Genomic DNA, 19,651 nt, shown 5'->3' with positions numbered 1-19,651 from the left:
ATGTGAACTTCTTGGAGCAAGGGGTCATGGTTAATGCCCAGTGCTACTACATGTTGATAATGGCTGCAGTGCAAAACGCAGTTTGCGAGAGAAGGCCTGGGATGTTGTCCGGAAGGGTCATTCTTCATGACAATGCTCGGTCTCACACAGCAAATTTGACGGTAGCAAACCTGGCCGAAATGTGCTGGGAGGTTTTGCCCCATGCCTCCTTGCAGCCCAGATTTACCCGAAGCGATTACCGTTTGTTTGGGCCCCTTCAGGAGCACCTTGGAGGAAAGACGTTCCACACAGATGAAGCTCTCCAAAAAGATATCCTGCAGTGGCTACAACAGCAGCCCACTCCTTTCTACCCAAAAGGCAGTGCACGGTGAATACTTTGAAAAACAGGTGCATTTTGGTGCTTCCTGAATTTTACTTTTGTATTTAAAGAAATAGAAGTCTCAGTCAACCTTGAATGACCCTTGTACAGTAAAACCTCGTTAATTCGACCCCCGTTAATTCGGAATTTCGGATAATTCGGCTCCTCCAGTTGGTCCCGTCAAAACAACCATGTATTTCTATGGCAGGACGCTCTCATTAATTCGTCAAAAAATTGAGCGGGCTCCGCATAATTCGGACTTCGTGGCGGACAATCGGCTGCCAAAAACGCGAAAAAGAGCGGTACACTAGACTCCCATTGAGCTCCCAGCCCGAAAATCGGCTGTCGCAAACGCGAAAATGAGCGGCGCAAGCTCCCATCGAGAGAGAGCATCATCCGATCTCCTTCTCTCTCCCTCTCTCATTGCACGTGCGCTGCCCTTCCTCGCTGCCCCTCGTGGCGTTCGTAACTGAATGGGAGCGTTCGGACTGCACATGGCCATGATTGCTCACGCAAAAAGTGGAAAAAGTGGTGTTTAACTGCTTCAAATATAGCGGATTTGTGCAATCTGAGGACCAACTGGATGCCCCAGAAGAAACTTTCGAGGCCAGCATACAAGGCGATGGCGTTTTCGACCGCGTTCTTCCCCACACGGTGCTACTCGCGGACTACGTTTCCCTTGACGACGGCGTTGCTGTCGCCGGCCAACAGCAACGCCAGTTGACAGACGGAAACCGTATCAATCATGCGTTCGCCACAAAACGCGATGAATCCGACAGCGGAATCGACTGTGAGGAGATGCCACCGCGACCGTCCGTGAAGCACGCTGCTCGGGCCCTAGCCACCCTCAAGGACTTCTACGACGGCCCCGATGGCACCTGTGCTGAGGAACTGCTTGCGGGCGTCCGGAAACTCGTTATTCGCGTGTAAACATCTGGTAAACAGGCAACTATTAACCAGTTTTTTCGGAAATAAACCTGTGTGAGTGCAGCGCATGTAAAAAATAAATAAAGATAATCGTTTTTTGACGTAAATTCGTTATTTCGGACACCCTGATAATTCGGATTTTTTTTGCGCTCCCTTGAAATCCGAATTAACGAGGTTTTACTGTATTTTCAAGCGGTCATTTTGTGTAATTGCGGTAGAGCTCTGCACAGGAAGACTTTTCTGGGCATATTGAAAAATGGCGCAGGCCTTCCAATTTTTATGCGGCCCGGCCCGGTGGCCCAGTGAGTAGAGCCCGACCCGGCCTGCTGACTCAGCGAATAGAGCCCGACCTAGCATTTCCAGCCGTGCCTTGCTAGCTGTAACTAAATTTATAAGAAGAGAACGCACGGGACACAAAAATACAAGAACTTGAGCACCGCAACAGCACAAGGCCAAATTAAACCCAGAACACACTTGGGCAACTGCGTTATCGTTACACTACAAGTTTTTGTGGTGTTAGGGGATGTTGTCGACAGACTCCTCCTTCTCGATACCCCTCTCACCAAGCTTTGCGAACATGATTGTGAAAGATGTGAGGAGTCGGGAGCAATGTGAAGTGGCTTTGAGAAGGTTCTACTAGGTTGAACCTTGCGCCTAAGGCAGTGTCCTTTGGTTGTTTTTGCAAATATATGCACAGCATGGAATGTGCATGTGCATTCCATGTGCATATGCACAGCATCTGATCATATGAACTAATACAGTCGCCGACAGATACAGTCGCTAACCGTTAATTTGGACTTCTAATGGTCACGGGATTTGTCTGAATTATCGAGCAGTCCGAATTAGTAGTTAATCATAAAAATCCACTCTCACACTGGCGTTTATTACAAAAAATTTACACGGGACGGAAGAAAGTGTCAATACGCGTCTGTATATCAGCGCGCGAGAGAGAGACAGAACGTCACGCTGCAGTTCTGATAATGTCACACTGTCTGAATAAACTCGTCCGAGCGTATCAATGGCCGCGAAGATCTGCACAGTAGACGGAGGTTCGCCGACGTTCTCGTCGTCGTCCTCGTCGTTGTCAGATCCATCCGCAGCCAGGTTCAGAACTTCGGCGACGATCTCATCATCGGTGATGACGACGACATTTGTGACGACATTTCCACAGTTTCGATTTTCGCATCCGAAGTGCGCGTCTAAACAGCAACGTCGATCACATGAACGCAAACTTTGCTCGGGCGCGTGCTCCTCCTCCCCGCAGGCGGCGCTCCGAGGGAGCTACTGGAGGGGCAGCCCGGCGGCGAGCGGGAGTCGGAAGCTCGAGGTGCCGATTTTGAATTGAGGAGCGTGGATTTTCACAAAAAACAGGGAAAGGCGGCCAAAATTCGTCTGAATTATCGAGCTGTGGCCCCGAAAACGGTCCGAATTATTGGAAGCTGAAATGCATTGGTTCTATGGGGGCTATTGATTGAGTCCAAGATTTTGTCTGAACTATTGGAAAGTCTGAATTATTAGGGTCCGAATTAACGGCCGGCGACTGTACTTCGCACTCCAAAAATTTGGACTTTCCAATTTTTTGAGCAAAACTTTTGGCACCGTCAAAGGCCCCATAGAGCCAGTGTATTTCCACTTTCAATATTTTGGACGGACCACGCGATTTTTCGTACTCATTTCGCTCCAGGCATGCCTCTTTTTCCGACTTTTCGTCTTCCAAGAGCCAAAACAGACGCACTACAGTGTGTTTCGGAACTCGATATTTCAGCTCGCGCCACGAAGGAAAGCACGCCAACCCAACCCAACCCAGCGCGTGCACGAAGGCGGAGCTACAGGCAGAGCTTAGTAGCATGGGCGTGGAGGTCCCATGATAGTGTAGCATTCGATATGTATGCTCTGATGACAACATCATCGGCCAGGTTCTCGATCTGCCGTCTGAAGTTTCGGAAGACAGTGGCAGCGACGAAAAGGTTGCTGTTGCGCCCACGTCAAACGCGGTGATCCTTACGGCCGTTGCTACACTCGTGGAAGTCTATCACAAGATGGCTAGCAGAAATTCTCCATGATGCGTTATCCCATGTCATTGCGGTGAAGCAAACTGGAGTTTAATGTTATTTCATGCCAGCGTGAGCGCTCAAGTAAAATCTTTTTTAAACATTGCAGATCGCAGTTGTCTAAAAATTCAGACTGCTCGATAATTCAGACTAATTTTATGGCTCCTTCAGGTCCGAAAAATCAATCGGCGACTGTAGTCCTGCATTGTATAGAATTAGCTGCGTGACCCGGTCGAGCCAGGTTCTCGGAAACAGGCTTGTCGGCTCGAGCCCGGCCCGGAGCACACAGCCAATAACAAGCCCGGGCCCTTGTAGGGCTCTAAATTCCGGTTCTATTTCAAAAATAAGTTTGCTGAAATTAGTTAATTTTTCTAATGTATGATTGTTGCATGGAAAATTTCAGAATTTTGCTTATCCCAAAACTCTGTTTTTTGCTGGTTTTTAAGATGTATAGTTAGTGATGCTTTAATGTAATGATAACGTATAGTATGATACAAATCAACATACTATTGCACTCGTTTGCATAATTTATGAGGGCCTGACTTTTTAGGGTTGTGCCCGATTACGCCCCCCCCCCCCTTTCCCGGATTCAAATCAGCAAAAGCAGGGTTTAACCCGATATTTCCCCGAAAACTGCTGCACCAGGCGGGATCCAAAGTCATCAGAACTACCCCATAACTTTGGAAACGGGGTTGTAAGTGCGTAACTATGCTCATATCTGCTCATACAAACTGTCAAATCAGAGACCCTGCTGCCTCTTAGATGCATGGACTAAATATTGATACTCTGTGTCTACTGGGGCGTCACGTGTATTATGCCGAGTAAACCGAAGATTTAAACCTGATTCAATCCTGTTCAACCAGAATTGTGCTGAATCTGGTTCAGTTCAACCCCATTACACCCGAATTATAGAAGCAAAATATAAACTGATACAGTCGACCCCCGTTTATCCGGACGGTGCCGTTCCCGGCGAAATCGTCCGGATACCGGAGCATCCGGATAAATGAAACGACCGAATAGAAACGTCCTACAGAGCAAGGTTTAATTAAAACACAGAAATCTCGTCAATGACAGCTGTTACATAGTAGTGTAGGCACTCGATTCCTGCAAACTTTTGCTAAGTGCATAGAGTTGAGCCACGCTGTTGCGCTGCTCGAAGAATGTCAGTGCGGTCGCAAAGTGTCAATGTCGAAGCCTTGTGTCTCACTGGGGTCATCGGCACCGTCTTGCTGCACATCATCGGAGGCAACAGCAGCAATCACACAGTCATCAGCCACAGCTGCACACGCGTCGTCATCCTTATCAACGTCAACGTAGTCAGAAACCGCAGCATCATTTACGGCAGTCGCAGCCTCTGCACCAGGGATCGCAGCTCAGCTAGGGGAATGTCTTCATCGGCCAACGGGCCGTATGCAGCAGGCCCTCGGGTTGGAGTTCTCCCCTCTAGAACCGGACAGTTGCTCGAGATATTTCCAAATGACTCGACTGGTCAACGTGACCCAACGCACACAAATAGAAAAGGGGGTCATCGTGCACGGTTGTCTCCCCTACGGAGGAATGTAGGTCCCTGACGTGTGACGGGAATAACCCCAAAACAGCGAAAAGGGTGACGAAGCGGGGTCAGCGTCTCTTCTTACTCGCGGTAGTCCGGATAACTGAAGCTGGATTACAAGAATTTCCGACTTTAGTTCCCTAGAATTCTTGTCCGAGTCCGGAAGCTGAAGTCCGGATAAACGAGAACAAAATACATGAAGGAAAATCCGTTCCCGTGCCTTTTGTCAGGATACCGCGGGATCCGGATAAATGAAGTCTGGATAAATGGGGGTCGACTGTATTTACCCCCGGACGTTGCTGAAAAATATAACCTGAAAAGTCGGGCCCTAATTATAAGCTACAGTCAAGCCACTTTATAGCGAAGTTTCGTGGGAACTACGAAATTGTTATATCGGATTTTCGTTGTAACACTAGAATACAAAAAACGATAAACCCTGCTTACGAATTCTGGAATATGATGCCAGCCATATCTGCAATTGATCCGACAAAATCAAAACACAGGAAGGTAACTCCAAACACGTTTATTTAAAAAAAAAATTTTTTTGCCTGCTTCGTTGCGACCATATTACGCACAACGATACCTTCAACATTATGAATGCAACGAAAGGCCTTACATGGTTCTTCCTCAGACACTGTTGGGTGCATCAGTAAGAACGAGTCCCTAAGCAAGCCAACCGAGTTTGTTGCAACAGGCTTCTCCACGTCTTTTCTGCCTTCCTCGGCATCATCGTAATCGCTCACCGTATCTTTGACGATGTTCGGCGTGCCTAACTCGGCTATCATATGCTTGTTAGTCAGTTCGGGTGCCACTACAACGGCATCATCGGCCGATACAAAATAGTCTAATGTAACGTCCTTCATGTTGAGACACGCAGCGCAACATTGGAAAGCTTCTCCCAACGTGTGTTCTCTTACACCAGGGGCCTCAAACTCAAATTGCCTTGCGGGCCATATGAACCTTGGACCAGGTGGGAGGGGCAGCGCAGGGAGGAATAGTGACACACACACAAAAGGTGTGTTCCCTGCAAACATTGTGAACAGCAGCTTTCAGAACACTATGATTTATTTGTTGCGCATCTGCTATTTCCACACTTTATAGTTGCCGTTCCGTGCGGCTATTTGCATTTTGGAAAACAAACAAAACAATCCGAACGATCACAGGAAGACTAGCTTGAAACTCTAAAGTATGTGTTACTGGATTTGCGCATGTAAACTAACCGCAAAGATATGTCATACTGAAAACGCTCTGTTTCCTAGTTTCTGGATGACGAAACTTGAGGCCGCTTCTTCTTCTGCAAGCTTCTCAAGTCCAGTTTCAGATTTGCTGACATGGTGGCAATTCGTAGGTGCACTCTGAGGTGAACATCAGATAGCTGTGACTTGTCTTGTTGAGGTTCGTGAGGGAAAAAAAACAGCTCACAAACGTATGTGCTGCTAACATCGATAGTAGCCACGCCGTATTAACAAAAAGAGACGGAAGCGTCTTGCTGTCTAAGTACCTGTAAAACACACAGGAGCTTCCACCTCACAATATTTTTGTCGTAAAGTAGAGCTACACATCAGTTCCATGTGCTGTTTGGGATCCCTGTTTTTCTGGGGCAACGGAAAATGGATCGGTGAAGTGTTCGAACCTCCCACTCAAGCTTTCAAGGTCCTGAATTCTTGACGTGAACTTACTGATGAGATCCATGACAGCGGACGAATACGTAGGGAGTACGCTGCGTGGGCATACGCATTCAATGGTATTTAGTTCCAAAGCGTTTTGACATTTCTGATACGGATCTCATTTGAGATGCCTTCATAATTTTTAAGAACTCCAAAATTTGCCAACCTAAAGTAGCCTTTTCATGTCACCAAGTGCGAAGTTTACCTCCATTTGCTCATGGAGCTTAATTGTTTCTTGGGGACCTACAGTGGCACAAAAAAAAAAAAAAAAAAAAAAAAGCACTCACGGTTCTGCCATTCAACAGGTGTGCCGTCGGATGCTCGTGGATTTTTGCCAAACTTTCCTCTTCCTGCGACGAGAAAAGGTGTGCAAACCACACCAGCATCACAGAAAGATGAGGAAAGGCACAAAAGTAGTCATCGCAGCGGAGCTAATTGATACAGATCAGCGAACAAAAGATGATTTACTGTCCTCTCCGCCACAACAGTCGATCCTCGTTACAGTGGACACTGTCAGTACAAACTATTGGTTATATCGAATTTGTTGTCAGATGGGCTGTTGGTCGTGCTTTATTTGTATGGTGAATCTGTTTTTATAAGTAGTTTCCACCACCAGCTACGGAATTATCGGCTAATACGAACTGACTCCGCGTGACACTTTAACCTGCTAATCTCCAATAAACGTAAAAAAACGCCACTTGTTTTGCTCCATGTGCCCAGCGGATTAATCTCCGCGTGGGGGAGTTGGAAACAGACAAACGACCTTGCGCTATGACTCCATCTGGTGCGTGTGCCTGCCCTTTCCTTCCTCTCGCCCTCAACCTCTGCGTTCCAGATTTGGAAGGTTCTGACATTGATGCCATTGTCTCTCGCTTTCTGGTTCCCTTCGGTTGTGTCCTTCCAACTGTTATGACATTACGACCATGTAGGCGACGGTATCATGTCTCAGAGGCGACTGAAAGGTTTGACTGAAAAGTTTCTGTTGGAAGAGTCTGGTCTCCAGGCTGGTTTTCGATCTGGACCAGCAACGCCCTCCTACAGCCATAGCTGCGAGAACCACAATAGAGATGCATGGTCAGAAATTGTTTTGTGAAATCAGGATTTGCGTGTGGCACGGAGACTCTGCTAGAGGATCATTAAGAGGACCATCCACAAGCGATTGTGTGGAATTGTTTGAATGTGGGAGATGCCACTTTCGAGGATTTTGTATCAGCTGATGACAATGTCATGGTGGCGCTGAACTTGACTGATGAGGACAATATCATTTGCGTGAGCAGGCAAAGCAGTGCGGAGTGCGTAGCTAGTGACAGTGAAAGCTAAAGTGCCGACAAAGACGGCGAAAAACATCGGCCATCAAACTCTGAAGCCATGGATATTATGCACGCACTGAAAGACTTCTTTCTTTACCACCGATAGAGTCAGATGGAAACACATACCTGCGAACTCTCCCAGATTATCCGGGAGACTCCCGAATTTCGTTCAGTCTCCCGATTGTACGGACGCTCCCTCCAATCTCCCGGAAAATTGGGGCCTTGGGCTTTTTTCTTCTCTCATTTTCCTTTAAAAGCTGCTCAAACGTATTCCTGAAGAATTAGCCCGTAACGCGTGTTTGGCGGCATGACCATCCATGGCTGGACCACGACCTACTAGATTATAACGACCATGTCAGGCGCACCCCTTCCCAGCGCTTCATTGGGAAGCTAGCGGTGGCACTACTCATCAGCCCGGTTATTGCGTCCTTAATTTCTGCTGTACTTTGTACTTCAGCTTACCTTAGTGTTTTCGTACAAGCGGTGGAAATGTCCCACGGGAGATGCTTCTTCCTAAAGTTGATTAACATCATCATTTTGCTCATTTTCATATGAACTGTTGCTGTCGTCTACTATGGTAGTCGTACGTCCGCTTCTGTGCGTTAAAAATTCAAATTTCCATGTTCCAATCATGATGTAGATCTTGCGGGCCGATGAGTAGCGCCCTTAGCGGATCATGCGGACGGGCTCCTCATAGGGGTTGCCGATTATGACATGGTCATTATAATCTAGTTGATCGTGGGATGGAGATGGCGGCAGATAACGCCTTTGATCGTGTCCGTGTTTCTTGAGAAGACGCGTCGTCGTCCTATCGTCAGTCCAGTCTCGTACAGTAGTTTTGTCTCCTCCGATGGCGCTCTCCAAACTGAAGAAATACCTGCACGTGTTCCTCGCACGTGCCAAGTGCCTTTTCACAGGTTTTCTGGTTGAGCACAACCAGCTGCGGAACATAAGCGACCACGTGTGACCGCTGTTCCAGAAGATGTTCCCAAAAAGTGACCGAGGGACGTGCTACAGATGTGAACGGACGAAGACTGCTGTCATCATCGGTGAACTGGCTGCGGCCGCGCAAAATGCAATGTTCTGCAACGACATGTCTTCGCAATTGCAGTTGACGGAAGTAACGATAACTCGACGCAGCTCTACCCGATAGTGGCTACAGGGTGCGCTGTGGGCAGTCTTCAGAATTTTGAGTTCATCAGGTTGGCAGGTATGGGAACATGTGCGACACAGTTTGCACCCTTGACAAGGTTGGGAACCTTATTGTAAAATGTGTGAGTCAAACCAAGCAGCAAAAAATACTAACTTTTTCGTCAAATAAAATGTTTTCCGTGCTGTTTCTCGTCGTTACTTTATTGGTCGAATCGCAACATTATCGATATCGCGGTACGAAACGATAACAGCTTTTCTGTGTTGTACTGATGCAATGAGTATCGGTTTTAGCAAACTAATTCATAGTTCCCATGAGACTTCGCTGTAACGAGGTTCAACTGTATAAACAATGCAACTATAAGAGTTTGCCTCATGACAGACTGAAGCATGTTAGGTACTGGCTACTAAATGGTTTCGTAAAACAATCAGTTGGTTAGCTGGTGACATAAAATAGAATTAAATTTTGGAGCAGAGTCCTAAAAAAGATTATGAAGACAAAGCTAGCAGCAGTGAAAGTCGCAAACATGTAGTTGTAGTAAAATATCGTTCACCATATGCCTTTACGTAGCAAACTTCTTCATTTACAATTTTTGGACATGGTTACTGGGACACAGTGTGCAATTTTATGCACAGCTTCAGTGATCAGTTTAAACAGTTTAAAACCTAAAACATAAAAACATCGCTGGCGGGCTGCAAAATAGACCTCTCTCTGTTTGTAAACAAATGGCCTCATAGGGTTCGACAGCGCCACCAATTTGGTAGAGTTGAACGACGCTCGACGCTGGTGGCGAACAAGGTAGCGCCACAAGGCCACGGTCTCGAGGGGACTACGATGGTCCCTGAAAGGGCCGCGACCTTCGGTCCTATTTTTCTTTCAATAGGAGGCAGCGAACAAGTGCCCATTCGCAGAACTCAGCCCTCCCTTTGAGATTTGTTTCGGTTTCAGTGTGTCTACCAACGTCATAATGACGTTTCTCGGGTAGAGGTCTATACAGCGTCGCGGCCCGTGTTTGGGACACCTGTCCTACATGATCAGAAAGTTTCTTCTATGGATCCATGACTAGTTGTCGAGTTCAGTTGTCGTTTTCTGTTGTTTTTTTGTGTGTGTCTTTGCCCAAAAGTGATGACAGTGCAAGTCGGGAGGTAAAAACATGGTTTACGAACTTCAAACCATGTGCATAGCAGATTCCCCCCCCCCCCTTTCCCACACACGCACACCCTAACATCCTCCAAAAATCTTGCAACACCCCACAAAATAATTGCCAGAAAGGCTAGAAAAGCAGCAAAAAGACTTAAACGCATATAAGATGCACATTTTTTTACCCTAAACATTGCACCATTGAGGCAGTGTGTTCAATACGCGGGGGAAAATTGGAACCCAACACTTAAGGTACACTTGACTCCCAATTTATTCAGCGATATTCGCAGCGGCCCCTCCGGAATCAAATGTCTCAGTTGTACCACACCAAATTGTCTTCTGTTCCATCAAGCGTGGATTTCTTTATGTCCTTCTCATTCGTCGTGCATTACTCTGGCTCTCCTCCTCATTGGCTGCGTGATACGCGCAGCCGCGATAGGATGGCTGGCGCTGCGCAAGATGATCTGGCCGTGCTGCTTAAGTCACTGTGCGTTTAATGTGCGGGGAACAAAAAAAGTTGGTGACCACACTGATGATGTACTGGCTGAAATTCACTGCGATACATTGTTGGGCGTTTACGCAGCGAAGCAGATACGTATAGAACATTTTTTCAAATTCCGCGTTAGTGCCGCGAAGAAACCGTGGCTATGAGTGGCATACAGACGTGAATAGATGGAGAGAGGGCAGCAGGAAGGAGTGGGGTACATGGGGGTTAGTATGCGCCCCGGACCGACTTCAGGGGGAACTGAGCCGACATTCGTCTATAAATCCTGTTTTAAGTCACTTTGAATGTTCTGAGTGAAAAGTTTTGACATAAGTAACATTTTTGAAATAAAGTGAATTTATGTCCTACACTGAAAATTCGGGCTGTACCGATAATTCGGACTGCTCTTGTAGCTCCTAGATGTCCGAAATATCAGTCGGCGACTGTATTATGTTACTTGTAATGCTTCCTGGCCTGTGGCTTACGCACCAAATACAACATTTTTCATTTTTTCTCTCCTCCTCTTCCTCTTGTCCTGCCTTCTCTTCTTTCCCTTGCATTACGCTGTCATTTTTCTTCCCCCTTTGAATGTATCTTTTGCATTCCATTAGTAGTTATGCTGATATACTAAACTTTTCTGCAACTCTCATTATGTTCATTTAAACTGGTCTACATTTTACCTGGTACGTAGTGTAGTACTGATACACAGTTGTTTTGTCTGAGCAGAGACAGCGTTCCACCCTTCAAGGAGAAGACTTCACACCGCTGCAGTAACAGCCAGAGTGCTGCCATTCGCAAGAATGCCAGCTTAAACAGGGACTCACAAGGGGAGCATGTCATTATACCAGTAAGGTTCTTTTGCATTGTTTTTGGGAGCAAGAATTGGAAGTGAGAAGAATTCCGTAGAAGGAGGGTGTGTGTGACCTGTGTGGGAGCAGAACAAAATTTCTAATTTGCTGGATCTCCTTTCTATGTCACCTGACTTAAGCTTGAAGTGGGTGTCTCATTTTGAGAGAGCACACGAGTGTGTTGAACGAGGACATCCCGAAAAGTACGGGTTATTTGCTTCTGTACAATGGTATTGCTCATGTACGGTCGTGCCTCGTTAATGTTGACCCCTTTAATAGGGACAACTCGAATTATGGACAACTTTTTCTGGGGACGAATTTTTTGGGGTTTCAATGCATTTACGTCTCGTTAATATGGAGATTCTCTTTTCGAACAATGGACTGTGCAAGAAGGTACTCGCCCTATGGAAACCTATGTATTTCTGTCTCACTATTATGGACAGAACTGACAAGGAGCTTCGGTCATCTTTGAGCAAGTATTTGCTGGCATGGAACAGGAAAATAGGATGCTGCAAATGCTTGTATGGGGCCAAGAATTTTTTTTTTTTTCAGATTCTTCCTTTTGTTAGGTCGAAGAGAGTAGGTCATTTGGAGACATGTGGCATATGCTGAACTGAATGCAGGTGTGAACAGCACTTCAATTCCTTTAGGGCGACAGCGCTCAGTGGCCATCACTTCAAATTTGCTAAGATTTTTTCCACTCTGAATCGTGCACAGCATTATGCGGGTAGGAAGCACTGATTACTGATTTCTTGTTGCAATACTTTTTCTTTGTTTTTTGTTGATTTTGATAATATGGACGACTCGCTTTATGAGCAGTTTTTTAGGGTCAAAAGTGCCCATGATAACGAGACATGACTGTTTTGAGAAAATCTGTTTTTTGGTCCACTTGCAAAATTACGACTAGCTGCTGGGTGATTTGAAATCACCCAGCAGCCAGTCGTATTGCAGTCATACTAAATTACTAATTTAGTATGGCTACATTGCACCTGTTTCACAATTAGTGATGCATATGAAACGTGAAACGTAGAGAATAATGCTCCTTGTGCTCATGCAGCGCACACAGCTGGAACATCCGTACAGCCTGGCAGAAAAGAACCCGCCACTGTTTGCAAATGTCCTCACTGAGAAGTTGCGGGTAGTGAAGAAGCAAGTGGATGCTGGTGAGAAGATGGAACGTTTCCACAAGTCTCAAGTAAGCGAGGAACTTAGTCACCCATACAGGCACTGGAACACTATGAGTCGGTGTAAAATTTTCTTTTCATAAAATGCTGTTGAATTTTCTTTGTGAATGCAATCCTGAGATCTGTGCTCTCTGCAGATGGAGGACTTTCCAGGCACCCCACGACCTCTGCCTCCTCTGGTTGGTTGTGGTGCGCCTACAGCTGCTGTGGCGTCTGCAATGGAACAGCCTACTCTTTGTGACCGTCTCCTAGCAGTGGAGGAGTCCAGCTCCCAGAGTATCCTAGATAACCATGTGTCAAGGGTGTTCGACTCTCCACAGTGGAAGACACCGCCTCGTTCCACGTCGCCTAAGAGGCGAGGTGCATCTCTGCCATCACCTTATGCTGTGTTGGGACACAACCTCTGGCATAGAAAGGTGTGTATTACAGCGAAAATTTGGTATGTCCAATGCAGCCGCTGGCCCTGCACATGATATACCGTATTTTCTCGAATCTAAGACAACCTTTTTTTTTTTGAAAAATCCTCTGTTTCAAACTCGGGGGGGTCATCTTAGACTGGAATATCCGCGCTACAACGAGGTCAGGGGAGAGGCGGTAGCGGTGAGAGTTTCGTGGCCTCCAGGTAACTCCCCCACAACTTGTGGTGTCCGGCAGTGTGCCTCATTTGCTGTGAAAAATTTGTCTGCTATTGACAGTGCGACATGCTACTTGTTCAATATTGTTCATTCTACTGTATTTACTCGCGCATAGAACACACTGTTTTTACACAAAAACCTTTTGCGGAGAACACCATCGCGAGGAAAAATTGGAACCCAACATTCAAAGTACACTTAACTGTAGAGAAGTGCGAATCCTAATATTTGAAGTGAATTGAATATCAATGGATTGGAAAATGCTGAATACAGAATCCAACCTAGAATATTTGTGCCAAGGGTCATAACACAGCACGAGGTCTCCCTACTGCATGAAAGAAGCAGTAATCTTAAACAGTGAGGAGAAATATGTACAGTCAAACCTTAATACAGCAGAACTCACGGAGACCGCAACTTCTTACGTTGTGTCGAACATTTCGTTGTATTGAATTGAAGGTCACGAATTGCGACCTTCGCGGGGGCGCACACTGTAGATAATTATCGATAACTCCCGCTACGATGCAGAAAAGTTTTTTCATGAAAAATGACGGCAACTACAAATACAGCGCCAAGGGGCACCTACAGCATTTTATTCTTGCATGAAATAGCCTGTTATTCGCGTCTGCGTCGTGCCTAGCAGATGTGGTGTCACGCGCATTGTTCGTATGCCGCCAAAGCCTCCACACCTTTCTCCATATCGTGTTGCGGTCCCGCAAACCTTCTAACGTCCATGGCAGTGCATCTTCCGTAAGGCTCTCCGTTGCTACAACATGCTAGTCATCTAGGCTGATTTCGTCACGTACGGCACCACGTGACCTAAGCATTTCCCAGGCCTTGCGTCTCGTACTCTCTGCTGCTACCTTCGTCCTGCACTTGGCTGCAACCGGACAGTTCAAAACCAGCGCGAAAAGGAGAAACCGCGGAAGGAAAATCCTGAAACTTCCTATGACTCAGACTTCCTTTTGTAGGCACCAGATCCCTCACGACCCTCAGTCCGACCCCGATCGCGAGTGCCACCCTTTGCCGCGGGAACAGGACACTTCTTGCGGCCTTTTTTTTTTTTGGTGACCCTGAAGTCTGTTTTGGGATCATAAACCTTATCTCGTTCTCTCGCTGTATCGAGGTGATGGCCAAAGTATTTCGTTGTAGCGGGAGTTAAAATACATTGATCTCTATGGCCCTCTGCCGGGGAGTGCAAATTATTTTGCTCTATCTCGTTTTGTTGTAACGAGGTTTGACTGTATTCTGTTTACTTGAATTCAATAAATGATCTGTTTTATGAGTGAACTGCGTCAAGCTGTAGGAGCAGACACCAAGTTGTCAGTGAAATAGTCAGTGAAAACCTGTGAAAGTCAGGGAATTTGAAGCTTACAGTTTGGTGGATACCCTGTGTATGAAACAGGAAAAGAAACATTTTAAAAACATTATCTTCACCGATGACATGTTAGCATACTCACTTGCTTGATTACTGATTACTAGGGCTGTGCAAATAGTGAAATTTTGGTTCGAATAGAATACGAGTTGAATATTTATTTCTTCAGATAGTAATAACGAATCGAATGCATTCTAATATTGCTACACATATTACTACACAGAAAGCTACAGCTTGAAAAATATCTTCTGTCAGCATAGCCATTGTCATATTTGTGATGTATTCCAATAGCTACTACATATCCTTTGAGTGCAGGGAAACCATTCCACATGTAATGGCATTTTGAATTATGGAGAACAAGAATTAAATTGTCTCTGTGACTGAAATCTAACGGTAAACTTGCATAACTTCTGAATGGGAAAATAAGAAAAAAAATAAAGAGAAGGTCGCCAGAAATGCTGTGCAGTTTTTCAGTGAACATGCTTTTCTTATCATATGACATAATAGAGGTCGTGAAAACAACAGAAAACTTACCTAATTAGCAGAAAATCGATTATATCTCATTCATCACTTTCAGGAACATGTGGCCGCAATCTTACTTCATACCTCTTTGGCTTCTAGTAGTGACTTTCTGCTGGTTTCTGCTAGAGTTGACCAACATTGAACTTGCACGACACTGTACTAGATTTTTGTGCCGCATTAGGCTATCATTGCCGATAATTGCTTTCATGTTTCCTCTGGCTCTGAATCAAGATGCAAAAGAACTGCTGCCTCAAGCAGTGCTTCCAAGTGCATGCTTGAAATGACGCATGTTGCCACAACGAATTATGTAGTTGCCTTTTGAGGTAGAAAAGTATGTTCCACTCTTGATACTCCAGCGCTTGATATGCCGCTTAATTGTAGTACAATATTAGGGCATAGCCTTGAGTCGTTTCATAACACACCACGAAATAAGGCACACGCGAGGTGTAATCTTCACCTGCATACAGAACTGTGCATCAACTCCCCATAAAAGTTTTGGATTTTTATCAGATTTTATTGGATCCGCCCCAGTGTTGCACGCATTGAAACAAAAAATCCGCCAAATTTTAGCCTGTAGAAACCGAAACTGCTAGATGTGCACGCCATTGCAGTGGGTGATCGATGATTCGAATAATTCGAAGTATTCGACAAAATACTATTGGAATCGAATGTCGAATACGCGATTGCCGTATTCAGCCCGAATATCTAATTACTTCGAATATTCGCACAGCCTTACTGATTACTGCTTGATTGTTTGTACTCAGCTCGTTTCTGTGATTACCATTTCCCGAGTGCCAAAAATATGGCAGAAAAATGAACTCCTGCGCTCGAAATTTTGTACTGCTTTTACGACACGAAGGGACAAAGGCCATTTGCCATCCCCGATATGACGCATGTGTAGAAGCGCAGCGTGTGCGTGTGGGAAGGCAGAGCTTACCATATTTTCTTGAATCAAAGACATCATCGAATCTGAGACGACCCCCGAGTTCAGACACGAAGTTGGAAAGAAAGCAGAGTAAAACCTCGTTAATTCATATCTCACAAGACCTACGACAAACGTCCGAATTATCAAAATGTCGAACTAACGAAAGGCCAAAATGGCAAAAAATGTCAGTTATATCTGCCTGTGTGAACGCAGGTTTATTTAGAGAAAAACTGCTTAATCGTTGTTTGCTTACAGGACAAAATCTGTGTGTTGAAAACAACTATCGCGGATAGGTGCTCATGCACCTGAACGCTGTCGGGTGTGCTGTTGGAAAAGTCCTTGAGGATGGCAATAGTCTCTGCGGCTTCATTGATGGTGCGACGGGGTGGAACACTCTGTTTCTCTCACTCACATTTGTCATCCTATGCAGTGTGTGGCGCGTTGATGTCCAGGGCGTAGCCGACGATTTCATGCTCTGTCAACAGTCTGGCTACGGCGACACCCTAGTCAATTGCAAAGTAATCCGAAAGCTGCGTTGAAGCAAGCAGGACGCTATCAAAATGGCGATCATCGTCCTCGTCCGCGCCGACCTTTTCCCCCTCACGTCTCGCTGCGGTCTACAAAACCGCAGTGCCGAAAGCAGTTTTATGATACTACAAAGACCAAAAACTCAAAAGACGTGCAAACACGTGTTGTTTGCCTTTATGTCGAAGGACAGATATCACGTGACGCCAGTGATCATAGTGATGGCAATGGGTGCTTCGTCAGTTCACTTTGCTGCTGATTACTGGCGCCACAACTCGACTGGTCTTGTCACGTTTGCGCAACTTTGCTCCGTGGCCCAGAAGTGAATGTCTGGAGCGCCTAATTATCCGTAATCGCTCCAAATGCTTCCGAATTAGTGAGCTTCGATTCCAATACCTTTGTATGCATGATTGCCGGGACTCTGCGGGCAGTCCGACTTTCGGAATTATCGGGGTCGAATTAACGAGGTTTTACTGTAAACAGAGATTGGGAGGCAGTGTAACAGTTGGAAACGATGCACAATACCATTTATTCATCACCATTTTCTTCGTCGCTGTCTTTGTCACTACCTGCCCACAGATCATTGTGCTTCGTTCCATTCAAAGCATACTAACTTACCATACTAACCATACCGTTCAAAAACGTGCACAATGTCGTCGTCAGACACATCGCAGCAAGCGTTCAAGATCCACAGTGGCACAGAGGCAGTGTTCATATCTATGTGCGTATATGACACAAAGCTCGAGTAACGAGCTAATCAATTACCTGTATCTTCAACCTAGCAGAACGAATGACGGAGTGACCGTTTATAAGTATCTATATGGGAGAGACAAACAAGTGCGATCAGCAAACTCGCCTATCGGAGATAGACTTGCACGTTCACCTGTTATCTGCATTCCATTTCCCAAGCTCCTCCTGATGCCAGATACCATAACCTGCAAAGTTTTATCGGCGTATCAAAACAGTTGTTGCCTAAGACTAACCCTAAACAGTGGTATTTGTACCCAATGGAGACCAGATCGTTTCCATTGATCTCTGCGATAAACAATATGAATGGTGACCGTGTAGCGAGCAACGAGTAAAAAAGATGCAGCTACATACCAACGCCTTTCTTCACAAGCACACTGCAGTCTGGAAATCAACGGAGGCTACATCGTTTCCCTTGATCCCTGCGACAAAATGGTGAGGGTGCAGTAAGAAGCCAATAACAAGATGTCCAGGTACATACTGGTGCCATCCCACATAAGCATGTTGCAGTCTGGAAATATGAAACGCGTATAACAACACCATTCAGACCGCGCCGGCACGACGACATGATAAAACACGGACGCAAGCAAGCGGCTGTCTGGAACATTGCCAACAGCGTCCTCAAGCAAAAGATTGCCTTCTATTGACGAGAAGTTCATGAGGTGCACACATCTTGTTCTTTCTTTCTTTTTCGTGGACAAGAGGAGAAGGTTCACAGGGGGTTCATGGCAGTGTTAGGCGGTTCAAGTCGTCGGTGACTTCACAAACCCGCTATGTACCGCTTAAAACTATACACGCTGCAGCCCGAACCTCATGAATGAGATGGTTCTCAAAGGCGCACCATCTATGAACCCTCTGTTTCTTACGAACCCCTTATTTTGTCGGGTACGTAGGAGGTACAGATTTTAGAGCGTACAAAAGGAAGTTTGAGTCATTGGAATGTTTGGAATTTTCCTTCTGAGGTTTCTCATTTCCGGGCTGATTTTGAGCTGTCCGGTTGCAGCCAAGTACAGGACAAAGGCAACAGCAAAGTATGAGATGCAAAGCGCCATCGCGCACGTGGGAGACACTTCATTTGTGTGCCGTTGTACATGACAAAATCGGTCGAGATGATTTTCTTTACGGGGGCAAAGATGTAGCAATGGAGAGCCCTGCGAAAGACGTGCCGCCATAGGTTTGCGGGATCGCAACACGATATGGAGAAACCTGTGGAGGCTTTGGCGGTGTAGAAACAATGCGTAACACCCCATCTTCTATAGGCACGGCGCAGACGCAAATAACCGGTTATTTCACGCAAAAATAAAATGCCGTACGTGCCCTTTGGCGCCATATTTGTCATCGTTGTCATTTTTCACAAAAAACTTTTCCGGATCATAGTGGGTATTATCAACGCTTATGTACTGCACGCGCCCTCGCAATTTGAATCGAAGGTGGTGATTCGCGACCTTCGAATCAATACAACGAAATGTTCGATACAACAAAAGAAATTGTGGTCGCCGTGAGTTTCGTTATATCGAGGATTACCGTATATTGTTATAAGTGAATTTATGTCCTTCACTAAACATTCGAACTACCCGCAAAATCGGACTGCTGTCGTGGCTTCTAGGAGTCTGAAAAATCGGTCGGAAACTGCATTAGCAATTTTATGAGAAATCTGCCTTTTCCAAACACCTCCTCTATCTTCTGAATGGCATCTGAACACCACTGTCTTGTTGACGGAAAGTGCTTCTTTTGCGTTTTCAAAGTTCCTGCATCAGTTATCTACTCCAGTCGTAAACAACCCTTGTCCCGCAACGATAGTTGGCTGTCTTTCCATGCCATGTAATTCCTGAGTGATTTGCAGTTGTTCCACTCTGCAGTTGCCACTGGCATCCCGCTCTTCGCCCAGAGTCATGAGCTTGCTGCCATGTGTTTGGAATTTCATGTTCAGTGCTTTTGTTACACTTTTGAGTTTCTCTGGCGATCATGAATTGACAATCCTTTAAGAAGTATGGAACCACACACTCAAAGTAGAAAGTGCAGTACGTTTACCTGCTTACAGCGGAAGCACTAGAACGTGCAGCTTGTCTATGCAGCTCGTTTATGCACTCAAGACAAAAGTTCTGTAGTGCAGGACACAGTTTGGGACGTACACACAATAGTGGTTGTATACAAAATGGTGGTGATAGCTCATAGCGGTTGCTGGCTGGGATGCGGGGCATCCAAAATTTGTGGCGAAAGAAAATTTGGTAGGGGACTGCACATGGTAAGAAGCATC

The 19,651-nt window shown here is 45.8% G+C and overlaps 1 protein-coding gene and 1 long non-coding RNA gene across 3 annotated transcripts in view; one reads left to right on the top strand and one right to left on the bottom strand.

Moving 5' to 3' along the window:
* Positions 1-19,651, top strand: part of LOC135391455 (axin-2-like) — a 108,930-nt gene that overhangs the window by 52,373 nt on the left and 36,906 nt on the right. For both annotated transcript variants that reach the window (XM_064621713.1, XM_064621714.1), the window contains exons 7-9: positions 11,366-11,486; positions 12,545-12,682; positions 12,809-13,087. In XM_064621713.1, coding sequence (XP_064477783.1) covers positions 11,366-11,486; positions 12,545-12,682; positions 12,809-13,087 — 538 coding nt within the window. The remainder of the gene's footprint in view (positions 1-11,365; positions 11,487-12,544; positions 12,683-12,808; positions 13,088-19,651) is intronic.
* Positions 17,019-17,979, bottom strand: LOC135391457 (uncharacterized). The gene is made up of 4 exons (XR_010421953.1): positions 17,876-17,979; positions 17,749-17,816; positions 17,531-17,582; positions 17,019-17,463 (listed from the first exon to the last, which is right to left on the bottom strand). It is a non-coding gene; the product is annotated as an uncharacterized LOC135391457 (long non-coding RNA).

This window comes from Ornithodoros turicata, chromosome 4 (assembly GCF_037126465.1).
Source record: "Ornithodoros turicata isolate Travis chromosome 4, ASM3712646v1, whole genome shotgun sequence".
In the NCBI taxonomy this organism is placed as follows: domain Eukaryota; kingdom Metazoa; phylum Arthropoda; class Arachnida; order Ixodida; family Argasidae; genus Ornithodoros; species Ornithodoros turicata.
Note: the sequence above shows the minus strand (reverse complement) of the source record. Positions and strands in the feature narration are given on the sequence as shown.